General features: G+C 41.7%; 1 protein-coding gene across 1 annotated transcript in view; it reads right to left on the bottom strand.

The window, feature by feature from the left end:
* Window positions 1-13318, bottom strand: part of Syn2 (synapsin II) — a 128496-nt gene extending 115178 nt beyond the window's left edge. The window contains exon 1 of the mRNA XM_055604173.1: window positions 12776-13318. Within this exon, the coding sequence (XP_055460148.1) occupies window positions 12776-13155 (380 nt within the window). The 5' untranslated portion in view covers window positions 13156-13318. The remainder of the gene's footprint in view (window positions 1-12775) is intronic.
* Window positions 13319-14504: the final 1186 nt, after the last annotated feature.

Raw genomic sequence — 14504 nt, 5'->3', positions numbered from 1 at the left:
AATGCCCCCCCCCCCTTTATAGATTTGAATACTTACTTGGTCACTAGGGAGAGGCCCTATTTCAAAGGCATAGAAGGTGATGCCTTGTTGGAGGAGCTGTGTCATTGGGGGAAGAGGTCAAGGTTTCAAAAAGAATATTCCAAGCCCAGAGTCTCTCTCTCTCTTCCTGCTGCCTGAAGATCTAGATGTAGACTCTCAGCTACTTCTCCACATCATGTCTGCTTGCACACTAATATGCTTCCCACCATGGTGATAATGAACTAAACCTCTGAAACTGTAAGCAAGCTCCAATTAAATGCTTTCCTTTATAAGAGTTGCCTTAGTCATGGTGTCACTTCACAGCAATAGAACATTGACTAACACAATGTCTAATTTTAGAATAATTCTCAGTTGACAACATTCCCTTCTATCCTCTTTTCCCAATATCCCAATCTTTTCCTGCTCAACTCAATATGGAAATGACTGATTTAATTCAAAGTATATGAAACCACGATGTTGTATGGTAAGGATATAAAAATTAAGAAGGCACTAAGCCTATGCTCAAAAGAACTCGGTCTACTGGTGGACAAACAGTTATTATGTAAAGATATTCACGAACTTGGGCTGGCTAGATGACTCAACAGATAAAAGCATTTGCCACCAATGCTGACAACCTGAATTTCATCCTTAGAACCTACATGATGGGAGGAGAGAACCAAATCTAGCAGTTATCCCCTGACCTCCCTATGTAAACTATCATATATACACATACTATGTGAAAGAGAGATGGAAATCCACAGGCTTAAAAGAGGATGTGAAGATGTCCCACACCCAACACAGTCTAGTTAGTCGGAAAGAGAGTTTAGAAAAGTAGATACCTATCTCAATCTCAAAACAGAAATGTGAATTTGGTCAAGCAAAAAAAATTAAAATAAAAGAAGAGCAAAGGCAATTACAACAGGTGTTAACAGCAAAACAAAAATAAGAAGGAATGCCATAATCTCTGTACAGATTTGCAGACATTTTAGAATTACTAGAAAATGAAGCTTGGAAATGGTTAGAAGAAGGCTGTGCAACACAGAGGTCAAGTCACAGGGGGACCATGAACTTTACCACAGGACATAAAAAGCTACTGAAAGCATTAAGCAAAGAACTAAGCAGTCAAATTTACATTAAAAAAGCTATTCAAGTTATTAAGTAGAAACCATGAGGAGACTTGCAGAGGTTCCAGGCAGAACTTTAGGAGGGTTTGAGGCAAGTAATCATTGTTAGTTTGAATGAGAATGGTTCCCATAAGCTCATGTTTTAAATGCTTGGTCCTCAGTCGGTGGAACTCTTTGGGAAGGACTGGGAGATGTGACCTTTCTGGAGGAGGTGTGTCACTGGGGGTGGGCTTTGAGGGTTCAAAAGACTTGCACCATTCCAAGTATGTCTTTCTGCCTCCTGCTTGTGGATCAAGATATGAGCGGGTGTACTGGTGCATGACTTTAATGTCAGCACTCAGGAAGCAAGAACAGAAGGATCTCAGTGAGTTCCAGGATGGTCAGGACTAAATAGGGAGACCCTGTCTCAAAACAAACGACTACAACAACAAAATGAGCTCTCGGCTGTTCCTGCCATCATGTCTTTGCTCTACCATCATAGACTCTGAAACTGAAAGACCAAGTAAACCCCTCTTTTATAAGTTGCCTTGGTTATGGTGTCTAACCACAGCAATAGAAAAGAAACTAAGACATTTTGAATCTCTAAGTGAAACAGAATATGAGAAGAACTGAGATAGAGAGAAAAGAAAAGAAAAGAAATTCAATATTGGGCCAAATGACCTTGAGCTGCCTTTAACCACCTAGATGGAAATGTCAAACAGCCCATTGAACCAATAAAGATCAGGACAAATTTCTGATTAAAGGTTAAAGGGGGGAGGGGGACTGATTACATTTAGGAAGTGACATCTTGAGAATAGATGAACCAGTGAGAAAATGTCAAATGGAAAAAGAAAGTGACCAGAAAATAGTCCCCTAAGGAACAATTGCATCTAATGAAAAAAGCAAAGACACTTCAAGAAGACAGCAAAGAATGCAGTGTCTGGAGGCTAAGGGAACTGTTGCAAAGAACATAAACACTGCCAAACATCAATGAATGACACTCTCACTAGGTATTAGCAGTTCAGTACCCGCGCAAGGACAAATTTTTGTATTTCAGAGAAACAGATACTCAAAAGATTAACTATGGGATAAGGAAGTAGAAATAAGAGGCTCTCACTTCCAAAAGACTTAAGAAGTCAAACAGTATTTTGTTTGTTTTTCTTGTTTCTTTACAACCAATAGAAGAGGCTATCAGTAGAAAATGGGAGTAAATAAGAAGGAAAGAACGAATGAATGAAGGAACAAAAGAAGGAAGGAAGGAATGAAGGGAGGAACTTTCATCCTGAGAACAGAGTAAGGAAAATAAATAACAAAAAATACACAAACCAAGAGCATTTTAAGCAAAGGCAAGTAAACAATCACATCACAGGATCCTTCAAGTCCAGCACAAGCACAGGAGAAAGGCAATACAGAGAATGGTAAAAGTGACAAGAGCACCAAAAGAAGTCTGAGAAGATACCCTGCAGCTTTTACAGTGAGAGAGTAAGCATAATAAGCAGTGTGCTGGACAAGAACATTAAGCAGAAACCAAATAATAAAATCTGAGGATGCTTTTATTTGTTTTGCTCATAAATACTTAGAAATCAATACAAAAAATGGACTAGATAAGGGGAAGAATATAAGCAACATCTTTTAAATACATCTTCATACTTCTCTCTTCCTTCATTTCCCTCTTTACCCCCTGCCTTACTTGGTGACAAGTGAAATGGAAACTACTCTAGCATTAAGATAAGGATTTATGTAGTCTTGTTCCTAAATTGTTCAAGACAACCAAATCAAATAAGTAATGCCACTTTCTAAAAGAAAATAAATAAAACTTAAAAAAAAAAAATAGCTGAGCCTGGGCTGGAAATCATGAAATTTTCAGGTAAATGGTGAGATCCGGAAAAGATCATCCTGAGTGAGCTATCCCAGAAGCAGAAAGATGAACATGGTATATACTCACTCATATAGACATATAATATAGGATAAACCTACTAAAATCTGTACACCTAAAGAAACTAATCAAGAGGGAGGATTCTTGCTAAAATGCTCAATCCCTATCCAGAAAGGCAAAGAGGATGGACATCAGAAGAAAGAGAAAAGAGGGAACAAGTCAGGAGCCTGACACAGAGGACCTCTGAAAGGCTCTGCCCTGCAGACTATCAATGCAGACTTATGGGCAACCTTTGAGCAGAGTGCAGGGAATCTTATGAAAGAAGTGGGAAACAGTAAGATCTGGAGAGGACAGGAACTCCACAAGGAGAGCAACAGAACCAAAAAAATGTGAGCACAGAGGTCTTTCCTGAGACTGACTCCAACTAAAGACCATGCAATGGAGATAACCTAAGACCCCTGCACAGATGTAGCCCCTGGCAGTTCAGTATCCAAGTGGGTTCCATTGTAATAGGAACAGGGACTGTCTCTGACATGAACTGATTGGCCTGCTCTTTAAATACCTCCCCCTGAGGGGGAAGCAGCATTACCAGGCCACAGAAGAAGACAATGCAGCCACTCCTGATGAGACCTAATTGACTAGGATCAGAAGGAAAGAAAAGAAGACCTCCCCTATCAGTGGACTTGGGGAGGAGATACATGGAGGAAGGGAGGGATTGGGATGGAAGGAGGGAGGGAACCACAGGGGGGATACAAAGTGAGTAAATTGTAATTAATAAAGGATTTTTTAAAAAAAGAAAAAAATAGCTGAGCCAGTAAAATGGCTTATTGGGTAAAAAATGACACATGCTTAAAGACTTGATCTCTGCAGCAAAATCTCTAGCAACCAATAATGTACAAGGAAAACCTCTCACAATTGACCTCTAAGTTCCACAAGTACACTCTGGCATAAACATGCACGCACACACACACATACACACACACACAAAATAAACAAGATTTAAGAAGCAGCTAGTCAGGTGCAGTGGCACACACCATAATCCCAGGATGCAGACACTGAGACAGGAGGACCAGGAGTTTGAGGCCTGCCTGAACTACAACAATGAGTCAGCCTGGGCTACCCACACAAACCACTAACCAGCAGCGCTGGGAAAGAAAGACAGGTGGAAGCCTGGAGCTCCGCAGCCAGAAAGTCTTGGTGATTTCTGGGAGTTCCGGGTTCAGTGAGAGATCCTGTCTCAGAAAACAAGGTAAAGAGTCATAGTGTAAGACAGCCAACACTGGCCTCTGACCTACATACACACATACACACACAGGCACATGTATACATGTAAACATGTATATAGGCATACACTACATAAACACATGTACATATGTGAGCATGTAGCTAGGCATATACTACACACACACATAAATAGGAGGGGTGCCAAACAGGTTGGATACCTACAGCTGAAAACAGGGAGCTCTCTATCTTTCACAAAATGCTTTTTGGGAACCTTATTTACTTCTCACAAGAGCACTTGAAATATATACATTCTCACAACAGCATTTTTAATGTACATATTTTTACGTCCATCTTTCAGATAAAGGAACTAATTTTGTCTGTTATTCCAGAACGCGGAAGTGTCTGGCCTATAGTAAGTCCACACTGAAAAGCTGTCAAATAGGAGAAAGGAAAAGCTGAAGCAATTATGTAATTCTGATAGTGTTAATGGTGAAGTCAGAGCCCAATCCTAGGTCTGTTGGTCCTCAGTCCTGTGTCTTCACTGCATCAAACTGATGAAGAGGAAAAAAAAAAAAGGTAGGGAGACTGAATATAATATTAATTTACTTTATAAAATTCTATAAGATGGTTAAAATTTCTCAAATGGCTCTTGTCAAGAAATAAACACCAAAGATGGTATGGCTTCCTATTCTTTTTTTTTTTTTCCCAAGATTTTAGCTAGCTAGCTATTTTTATGTGAGTGTCCTAGCTTCAATGCACCGCATCTCAGAAGAGGGCATCAGATTCTAGTATAGATGGTTGTAAGTTACCATGTAGTTCCTAGGAATTGGACTCAAGACCTCTGGAGAGTAGAGACATCTCTCCAGGCCCTAGCCTCCTATTCTTAAACACACAAGCATGCCTAGAGTTCAGAAATCTGTGTTATGTGTTCACTTTATTCTCTCCATAGGTAACCTGCCTTGTTCTCAGCTACCTCTTCCTGCTGTCCTGAAGCAGTAACATGAAGAATAGCTCCTTGATCATCATGTCCTCTAAAGTGGTACTATTACAGCCTTTTGGTCTTTAATTACAACTATATGGGAAGAACAATGTAACCCAATGTGCATACATAGAAACATCACAATATTTACAGAGCCATGCATGGTAGGAGTGCCATGAAACAGATGGGAGATAGAGAGCCCTCCAACCTGAGTATTAAAACACAGTAGGCATGATCCCAAAGTCCTGTGCATATCACTTTTTGGTAAATACAGTAATATAAAAAACAGTGAGTCATTACTATTTAAAATGAATCATGAGGTATATTTTATTGCAAAATAAACCATTCTTATATGTGAAAAAGATTTATAGCTGGGTATGGTAGTTCTCATCTGTAATCTTAGAACTGAGGAGGCTGAGGCAGAAGGACTGCCACGAGTTCCAGGCCAGCCAAAATACAGAATGGAAGCTCTATCTCAAAACAAACGTGCTGGAAATTTTTGTAAGTTTGCATCTAATCGACTCTTCAGTATAAGCTAGCTAATCTTGGGCAACCAGCTATTTTATCTGAGTCTGTTTATCTGTTAAATGGATATTCTACCTACTATTCAGGATCATTGTGAAGATAAAATAAGAAAAGGAATATGGATATATTGAGTAAACTGTGAAGCACAGAACATGATAGAAATTAAGAAATAAATTCTGTTCAACAACAAAATGCATATAAAAAGTCTTTGGCTGACAGATGGTGGTGCACACTTTTAATCCCAGAACTTGGGAGGCAGAGGCAGGCGAATCTCTGTGAGTTCTGGTCTACAGAGCAAGTTCCAGGACAGCCAGGGCTACACAGAGGAACCCTGTCTCAAAAAGAAAAAAAGTCTTTGGTCTATCAGCAGAAGAGGGTTCGGCTAAATGTATCCTAATGAAACATACACAAACATTACAGGGTTGGCTCTTTTTCCCTCGGAAATGATGTGGTTGAGAAACTGTAAATAGGTACTCAAAAGTGTGCTTTTTCATTCAAAGAAATGTTTAACCATTTATTGACAATAATTTACAGATATTACCAATACAGAAAAAGTTAGAAAGCTAGTGATATATATAATGCAGAGATGGAAAGGATCTCACAGAATGTGTTACAATTCTCACAATTGGTAAATTTTAGAAAATCAAAGTCCAAAGATGCAAAGTGGTTTACCTAAGAATGCATGATATACATTTTATGCAACATTTCCAATCATAATATATTCATCCCAAAAACCCATCCCTGTGCTGCCATAGCACTTTATGCATACTAATTAATATAGTATACTAAAAAGCTGTATAAATGCCTGTTCTGTCCTCAGGGAGCAGGAAGATCCCAAGAGATTCATACACCCAGTTCATCCTATATTTCCAGAACTTGGTTTGCGTTAGCTGTGCAACTGCAATGAACTGTATTCCAGCTGAAACTGTTTTGTACATTTTAGAAACAAGCATACACTTCTGGAGATTTTTTTTTTCTGTTTGGTATTTTAGTAAATATTTTTAAAAGCTAATGCTGCCACAGAACTGAATTTGAGTACAGAAAGTCAGTAAGTAATCTTGGATACACAGGACAGTAAGATAGGAAAGGGCTCCTGAAGAGAAGGTCATCATTATAGCCCAGGCCCTAAGAACATTAGCAGATTTTTGGATTTTTCTGACTAGGTATTCAAGAGTTACTTTCAACAATTTTAGAATGACCTGTGCTGAAACATCAATAAGCCACTAACAGTATGATTTCTGCCCTGGCTATTATGTGATATGTTTAAGTGCTCCTAACAACTCTTCAATGACTCTTTAAAAGAAAGAAATAAAGGGGGCTAGAGAGATGACTCAGCTGTTAAGTGCACTTCCCGCTCTTGCAGAGGACCCAAGGTGGGCTCCCTGAACCCACATCAGGCAGCTAACAACAGCCTGCAACTTCAGATTCAGAGAATCTGATGCCCTCTTCTGTTCTTCTTGGGCACCTGCACGAATATGGCATATACACACATAAATAAACATAAAAAAATAAAGCTTTAAGAAAAGAATTGGAGGAGATACAAAAAGTGTATGTTTCAGGGAAGGTGAGACAGCTTAGCCAGCAGGTTAAGACACTTGCCCCAGGTCTGATAAGCCAATCCCCAGGTCCACATGGTAGGAGAACTGACTTCAGAAAGTTATCCTCTGCCCTTCTAATGTGTGCTATGGCAAGTGTACGACCTTTCTTTCCCTCTCTCCATCGCTCCCTCCGTCTCTAACATAAACAATAAATAAATGCAAAAAAAAAAAAAATAAGTATTTTTAAGGAGAAAAGAACCTAAATTGGAGAATTTCCTTAGTGACTTAAGAAAGAAAAACATTATAAAGACCCAGAAAGATGTTCTATTCCCCATTTTGTTTCTGACTTCTTTTTTAAGATTTACTCTGTGTGTGTGAGGGGGTGTGTGGTTGTGAGCTACCTAAATGGAGTACTTGGATCTGAACTCCGGTCCTCTGCAAGAGGAGCAGGTACTCTTAACTGCTGAACCATCTTTCCAGCTCTTTATCTTTTGACCTCCAACCTTCGATGGATTCTTTCGTTTCTCTAGACTAAATGATTATTTAGTTTCCTTCAAGTTTCAGTGCTGTCATTGTAAGATGAAAGGCCTCCACTAATAGCTGAAAGAACTGAGAATATAAATGAAAGGATAAAAGAAGTTAGAGGCTGAATTTACAAATTCTGGTTCTGGGTATGTCAGTTACTAGCCTAATAATCTTAAGGAAGTCACTTACCTTCTTCATACCAAAATTTTTCTGTTTGTAGATATCCCAAATAGCCATATTTAAGCTATAATATCCTAGAACTTTAAAGTATAAACTATTGTTGCTATAAACAATGAAATCCTATGAAAACTTTATGTTCCTACTAATTTGGAATAAGAGATATAATATTTGTCAAAAATAAAACATAAACTTCCTTTGAATTCCACCCCTCCTGAGTTCCAATCCAAATATTTCCCTAGAGTCACTTATTAAACTGATTCAAATGGACTCCATATCTTTTATTCCCCTAATCTTAATAAAAGGCTCAAAAGCTAGTCATTAAAAATAAAAAGTCTGAGCCTGGTGTGGTGGTGCATGCCTTTAATTCCAGCACTCAGGAAGGAGAAGTAAGTGGGTCTCTGTGAGCTCAAGGCCAGCCTGGTCTACAAAGTGAGTTCCAGGACAGCCAGGTATATACACAGAGAAACCCTGTCTCAAAAAAAAAAAAAAAAATATATGAATTTTTGTATAGCACATCAATCTCTTTGTGGCTTCTTTTTTTTTTTTTTTTTTTTTTTTGGCACTTTTTATTTTGCTATGGACTAAGCCATAAATCAAGCCTGCTTCTCTTAAGTCAAATTTCCTTGAAGCTCAGTTCAAGATCCTTTCTTCCTTTCATTTCTACTATGGTCTATGTTCATCCTTCTTTCCCTCCTTCCTTTCCTTTCTTCCTTCCTTCCTTTACACGGAGTCTCACTGGCTTGAACTCAAAACAATCATCTTGCCTCAGGCATGTATGAGCCGCAGCCCAGCTCAACCACTCATTCTTTTAAAGGACCCTGTGATCACAAGAACAAATGACACTTTTAAAACTGAGTCTAACATCTTGTGTATAGCAATTGCTTAAAAAATGATAGTAGTTGTCATGGTGCTGGACTAATAGCATTAGTCATGTATCCTTCACTTCAGTGTGTCTCTGTTTTGATTGTGACGATCTTGTTCAAATGCAAAGTACCTTTCAGTGGGTAGAAAGGAGGACCTAAGATTCTGTTATTCAAATGGCTTGTTTGATGCCAATGCTGTTGATCCAAGGGCCATATTTTGAACACAAGAAGCAGACCTTAATAGGCTTTTTAAAAAATGTATATTTTTAAAAATGTATATTTATCTTATCTGCTCAGCTGGATAGTAAGCTCTTAGAAGACAGATTTGGTTTATCATTTCCCTTAGCAAATGTACCCTATAAAGATGCTTCATAAACACCTGTTGACTTATCATATCGTGGTTTCTGGATGATCAAGAATGCCTGTGCCATACTGATTTTCAAATCAAATGCTGAAATATACCAGAAGGAAAAGCTTATTTGACCACTGAAGCCACAGCTGCTTGCTTGCATGGAGGCCTGGGAGAATCTGATACACTTAACCTCTTCACCAGTAGGAAAATACAGAAGAAGCAACAGTGTGCCGAATGGTCACCTTCTCTATGATAAAGCATGAAGATAATAAAGTACAATCTTAACTGCACTTCAAATGTAGCTATGAACCCTAAAAAAGGACATTTATTTAGGGCAATACAAAAACCAATAATGATTAAATAATGTGTATATATATATGAGCTTGATTTCATTTTTTCAGTGGCACACACATATTTTTCAATAAACTAGAGTGTGTAATTAATCTAAACCTCTCAGGCTACGTTGGAATTTCAAGGAAAAGAGAGACGCACCCTCCAATTCTCTCATGAACCAAGTCAGAAGTCAGTGCTCCAAATCACAGTACCCACAATTACACTGATAAATTCAAAGGAATCTTCTATAGATTAACAGTGACTCGAGAAGCTATTTTAAGCTTTCTTTTAAATCTGAAATTACTGAGACGCTTATTAAAAACCTTCTTTATGTTAGCATTCTATAATTCAGATGGGACCAATACTCTTAAGTTCTTCTGGGATATTACATTCTTCCTACTCAAGCACCATAAAAAAAAAATAGAATTGGGTATATATAACACCTGCTTACTCAATTCTGTCGAGGTTGCTTAAACTGTGAGACAAATTATTTAAATTAGCCTTTAAGAACAAAAGGCACCCTTGTAAATTACTGTTTGTCATAAGCAGCCACCTGCTCCTTAGTTCAGAGACCTTTCAATAAAACTATTCATTAATATTTAACTGAGGTGTTTTAAACAAATATAGGCATGTTAGAAGATGACAGAATTCTTGGAATTGCTAGTACCTACAAAAAAACCACAGAAGCACAGAACTACCGTCAAGTCCCAGACTCAAGCTTAGCTTAAGGGCTTTAATAAATCAATGTTATCACTCCGGAGAAAGTCATAAAGCAGTTGAGAGTCAGCCTACAGGAAAGTGAATCCTCCTCCTTCCATCAGAACTCTAGTCTCTGGGGCAAAGCAGCTTCTCTGGCTTATCCAGGCTCTCTTCCTAGAAAACAATCCCACCCAAGGAGAATTTCAAACCTCAGATCTCTCGTTTCTAACTAAACAGACCCGCTGTGAGCCTCATCATGCTCACATAAACACTGAGCTACCTATCTGTGGGTTTCTAACCAGCAATTAGAACCCAGCAGACAGTTCCTGCAGTGGGGTAAGAAACCAGGACAAAGCTCACAAGAATCAGATGCTTGCACAGAAAAAGGAAGCATCAATGTCAGACTCAGCCCTCCCTGTTTACTGACTTTTCTTTACGATTCATTTTTTTAAGTGTTCACCAATAACTCTGGATGTCACTAATTTCTGAAATAGTCTTAACCAATAACTCTAGATGGCTTTGTTAACTGCCCCAGGTGTCTGCTGTATCACCAAATTATTATAGGTTTCCCCAAAGGTCCCCAGCATTGTCTAACGCCTAAAAGGAAGTGTATTATTACAATTGATCACTGTAACATTCTAATAATGAGACCATATAGTAGGATGACAACAGTGGAGCCAAACAGTCCTAAAGCCAACATGTTACTGTACCTTTTGTTTGTTTGTATGTTTGTTTGTTTTTAGCTGTATGGCTGTAAACTCATCACTTACCTTTTTCTAAGCCTTAGTTTTGTGGTCAAAACCCAAAGGAACATCAGATTAGAAATCCTTGTTAGAGAACTTGACATACAATGGGTGCTTAAACAGAATTTAGTTACCTTCCCTTCCTCCTGAATAAACACTTGTTGATTTGAACTGAGAGTAATTCTTCAAGGAGACTGCCAGGGGCACTATTGTTATACCTTCCCTGTTACCCTCTTTGTGGGAAGCTTTTTTTTTTTTTCTTTTTCTTTTTTTTTTTTTTTTTTTTTTTTTTTTTTTTTTTTTTTTTTTTTTTTGTATTTTCTGATAAAGGTCCTTTCCACTCTAGCACCTTGAAGAATAAAGGCCAAGCACACACACCACCCAAAGGAAATGTTTTCATCATGGAAACAGCAGCCAGCAGGAGGACAAACATTTCCAGGTTCCCATCTCACATCCACCAGCTCATACCAGCACTCCCCCCCCCCCCCCCCCCCCCCTCCCCCCCTCCCCCCAAGCCTCTCAGTGAAGGAATGGCAGAGAAAGCAAAACAGGGAAGCAGCTACAGAGAAATAAACAGCTCTGGAGTCCCTGTTCTTTCCTCTGGAAGAACCTCAGATCCAGGCACCAATCAACCTGAAGCCCTTAGGGGGAAAAACAAACAAACAAACAAACAAACAAACAGAAACCCTTCTCCTCCAATTCCTAAAGAAAAAAACACCTTAGATTCCTGGCCTTTTCATGTCTCCAGGCCCACCAGCCAGCCCACCATCTCTAAATTCAGCTTCCTGCTGCATCAAAGGAACCACTCTCTTAATTAGTCTTCAGTGGACCTCATCCATGTGTTTCTCAATTAAACCTAACACCTTCCCCAATCTTCCCCACTCCCTGTATCTCTTTTAAAAAAAGAAAAGCATTCTTGAAGTTTCTCCTTTACTGCATTAAGTCCAATCATTTTATTTGTGCTCTTTAACAATCTGTAATATTTTACTTAGGTCTTCATCATTCAGCTGGAAAAAGCCACCATCATTTACACACACACACACACACACACACACACACACACACACACACACAAAGAGAGAAAAAAATTTTAAACATACATTCCCCTCCCTGCTGCACATATGCAGTAATCTCCTTATTTTTAAACAGATGTCAGTCACACTCTGAGTTAGCACATCTGTGATCTAACCCACCTATTGATGTCAATACAGGACACCAGATTTCAAAGGTACAGGTTTTGTTTTGTTTTGTTTTTTTAAATCGCTGTCACCTTATCCACCTTAAATACCAATAGCCATTCCCAGTTCACTCCAGGCCTTGCAGAGTACATTGTTTTTTGGTGGCCATCTGGGGCCATTTCTAACCTAGCTTGTATGTGTCTGAACTGTTAAGACTGCCCCTCCCATGAGTATTTTCTGTTTTGTTTTGTTTTTTATTAGTTCTTGAGGATGCTTTACAACCTGTTTTAATCATATTCACCCTCTCTTCGCCAACTCTTCTCAGATCCAACCCCCTCCCCTTCCCTTCCCACCCAACTTTGTGGTGTCCCCACCATCACCATCAAGGCCAATTTGTGCTGCCCAGATACTCTTGGCTGTGTGGCCTTCCTCCGGAACCTGGTAGACTTATCACTATATTTTAAGTCCCACGGGTGCTTAATGAAGTAGCTCGCTCTGCTAGCAGCCTGGAGACCACCAAGCCTCAGGACCCTGGGAGGTCGGTGCCTGCCCCGGCCCCTCCCACACACGGCCACCTCCCGGGTGACCTCGAGGGTCCATCTTCACACCCTGCCCCCGGCGGACCCCGCAGGGGCCTACCAGTCGGTGTGCGGCTCGTCGACCACCAGCAGCACCTTGGCCTTCCTGGAGACGGCCGAAGGCGCGGGCGCGTCCACCAGGCCGGCGGAGGCGGCCGTCTGCTTCACGGCTTGCGACAGCGAGCTGAAGAAGCTGCTGCCCACCGACGGCGACGGCGCGGGCTGCGGCGCGGGCTGCGGCGCGGGTGCCTGGGCGGGTGACGGCCTGCGCTCGGGGCCCGGCGAGGCAGCTGAGGTGGCCGCCGACGCCGAGGCGGCCCCGGGGCCGGGGGCGGGAGGGGGCTGCTGCGGCTCCGGGCGCTGAAGGTCAGTCATGTAGCCATTGGGCAGGTTGGCGATGAAGCTGCTGTCCGACAGCCGGCGCCTCAGGAAGTTCATCATCTGGCTTGAGGGGCTGAGGATGCTCGAGGCGGAGGGCCAGGCGGCGCCGGGAGGACGGCGCGGGGCGACCGAAGGCGATCCGCGGCTCCGGAGCCCAGCAGACAGCCGCGGCTCGGGGTCTCGGCAGCGAGCTTGCCAGCCGGAGAGCGGTGGGCGGTGCGGAGGGGCGTGGCTAGCGCTGTCTCCGCCCCTCGCCGCAGAGCCCGCTCCGCCCCCGCCTACTCCCGAGCGCCCCGCCTTCAATTGCTGGCGTAGGGAGAGGGGAGAGCCTGGCTTCCAGCCAGCGGAGCGTGACTGTGTGGGAACCAGCCGCTCACGTGGAGTGAAGGGAAGGGAAGCCGAGAGTTCCTCACCACCACCACACCACCTTCATGGTTTGGAGGGGAGAGTCACGTCCCAGTTGGAGGCGAAAATAACCATCCTCACGCCCTCTAGGTTGAAGAGAGGTGTCAGCTTCCCTACCCTGAGGTGAGAGAAAAGAGCTACCTTGCTAGGGCGCATATGCACGGGCGCACACCCTGACACATCATTCGGTGAGCAAAACGAAGCATCTCCTTTCCTGAATCAGCTCAGGAGAAAGAGGCCAATGACCCCAACCTCCAGGTGAGGAGGAACGGACTCATCCATCCATCCCTGCTAACACACACCCTATATGCTAAGACCTAAATGAAGGTATAAATAAATAAAGCTGCCCAGCCCTTCAGGCTGGGGAAAACCTTCCCCTAACCCAAGAAGAAGGAGTCCAGACCACAGTGAGGTAGAGGGCCACCTCATCTTTGAGGAGGAAGAGACCTAAGCAGATCGTCTCCACACTGCCCAGGAAGGGCATTTGGAGGCAATTTCTGTGGCCCACCTAACAGCACACAATTCACTCACCTCACTGAGCAGAGAGGGGAAGCCACAAGAAGGCTGGAAAGGTCAGGATCCCTCAGACAGATAGCCAACGCGACCCCCTCAGTTTGCTTTCCTGACATTCATTGGTATTTTCCAGTGTTGTAGGGAGACCTGGTCCTCTAAGTGAGCACCTCCATGAAGGTTTGTCTGATTGCCAACATCTGTGTGCACTCTCTAAGTTTCGTGTGCCCTTTGGACCTTTGTTTTGATCTCTCTTCAGGTACATTCTTCCCCTACATTGTATCAGGACAAAATACAGCACATGTACTTGACAGGCAGACCACCTGGAGTGGCGTATGACCTTGGACAAATTACTTCTCTGAACGTTTTTTTCTACAGCTAATAAAATGGGATAGTATCTTTCAAAGTTGTTTGAGTAAATGAGAACATGTAGGTAAAGTGTCTGGTACACAAACTTTCCAGTAGTGGTGTACCGAAATCCATATTATTATTTG

The sequence above is a fragment of the Psammomys obesus genome, unplaced genomic scaffold (genome assembly GCF_907164565.1).
Source record: "Psammomys obesus unplaced genomic scaffold, mPsaObe1.curated_primary_1811, whole genome shotgun sequence".
Taxonomy (NCBI): domain Eukaryota; kingdom Metazoa; phylum Chordata; class Mammalia; order Rodentia; family Muridae; genus Psammomys; species Psammomys obesus.
Note: the sequence above shows the minus strand (reverse complement) of the source record. Positions and strands in the feature narration are given on the sequence as shown.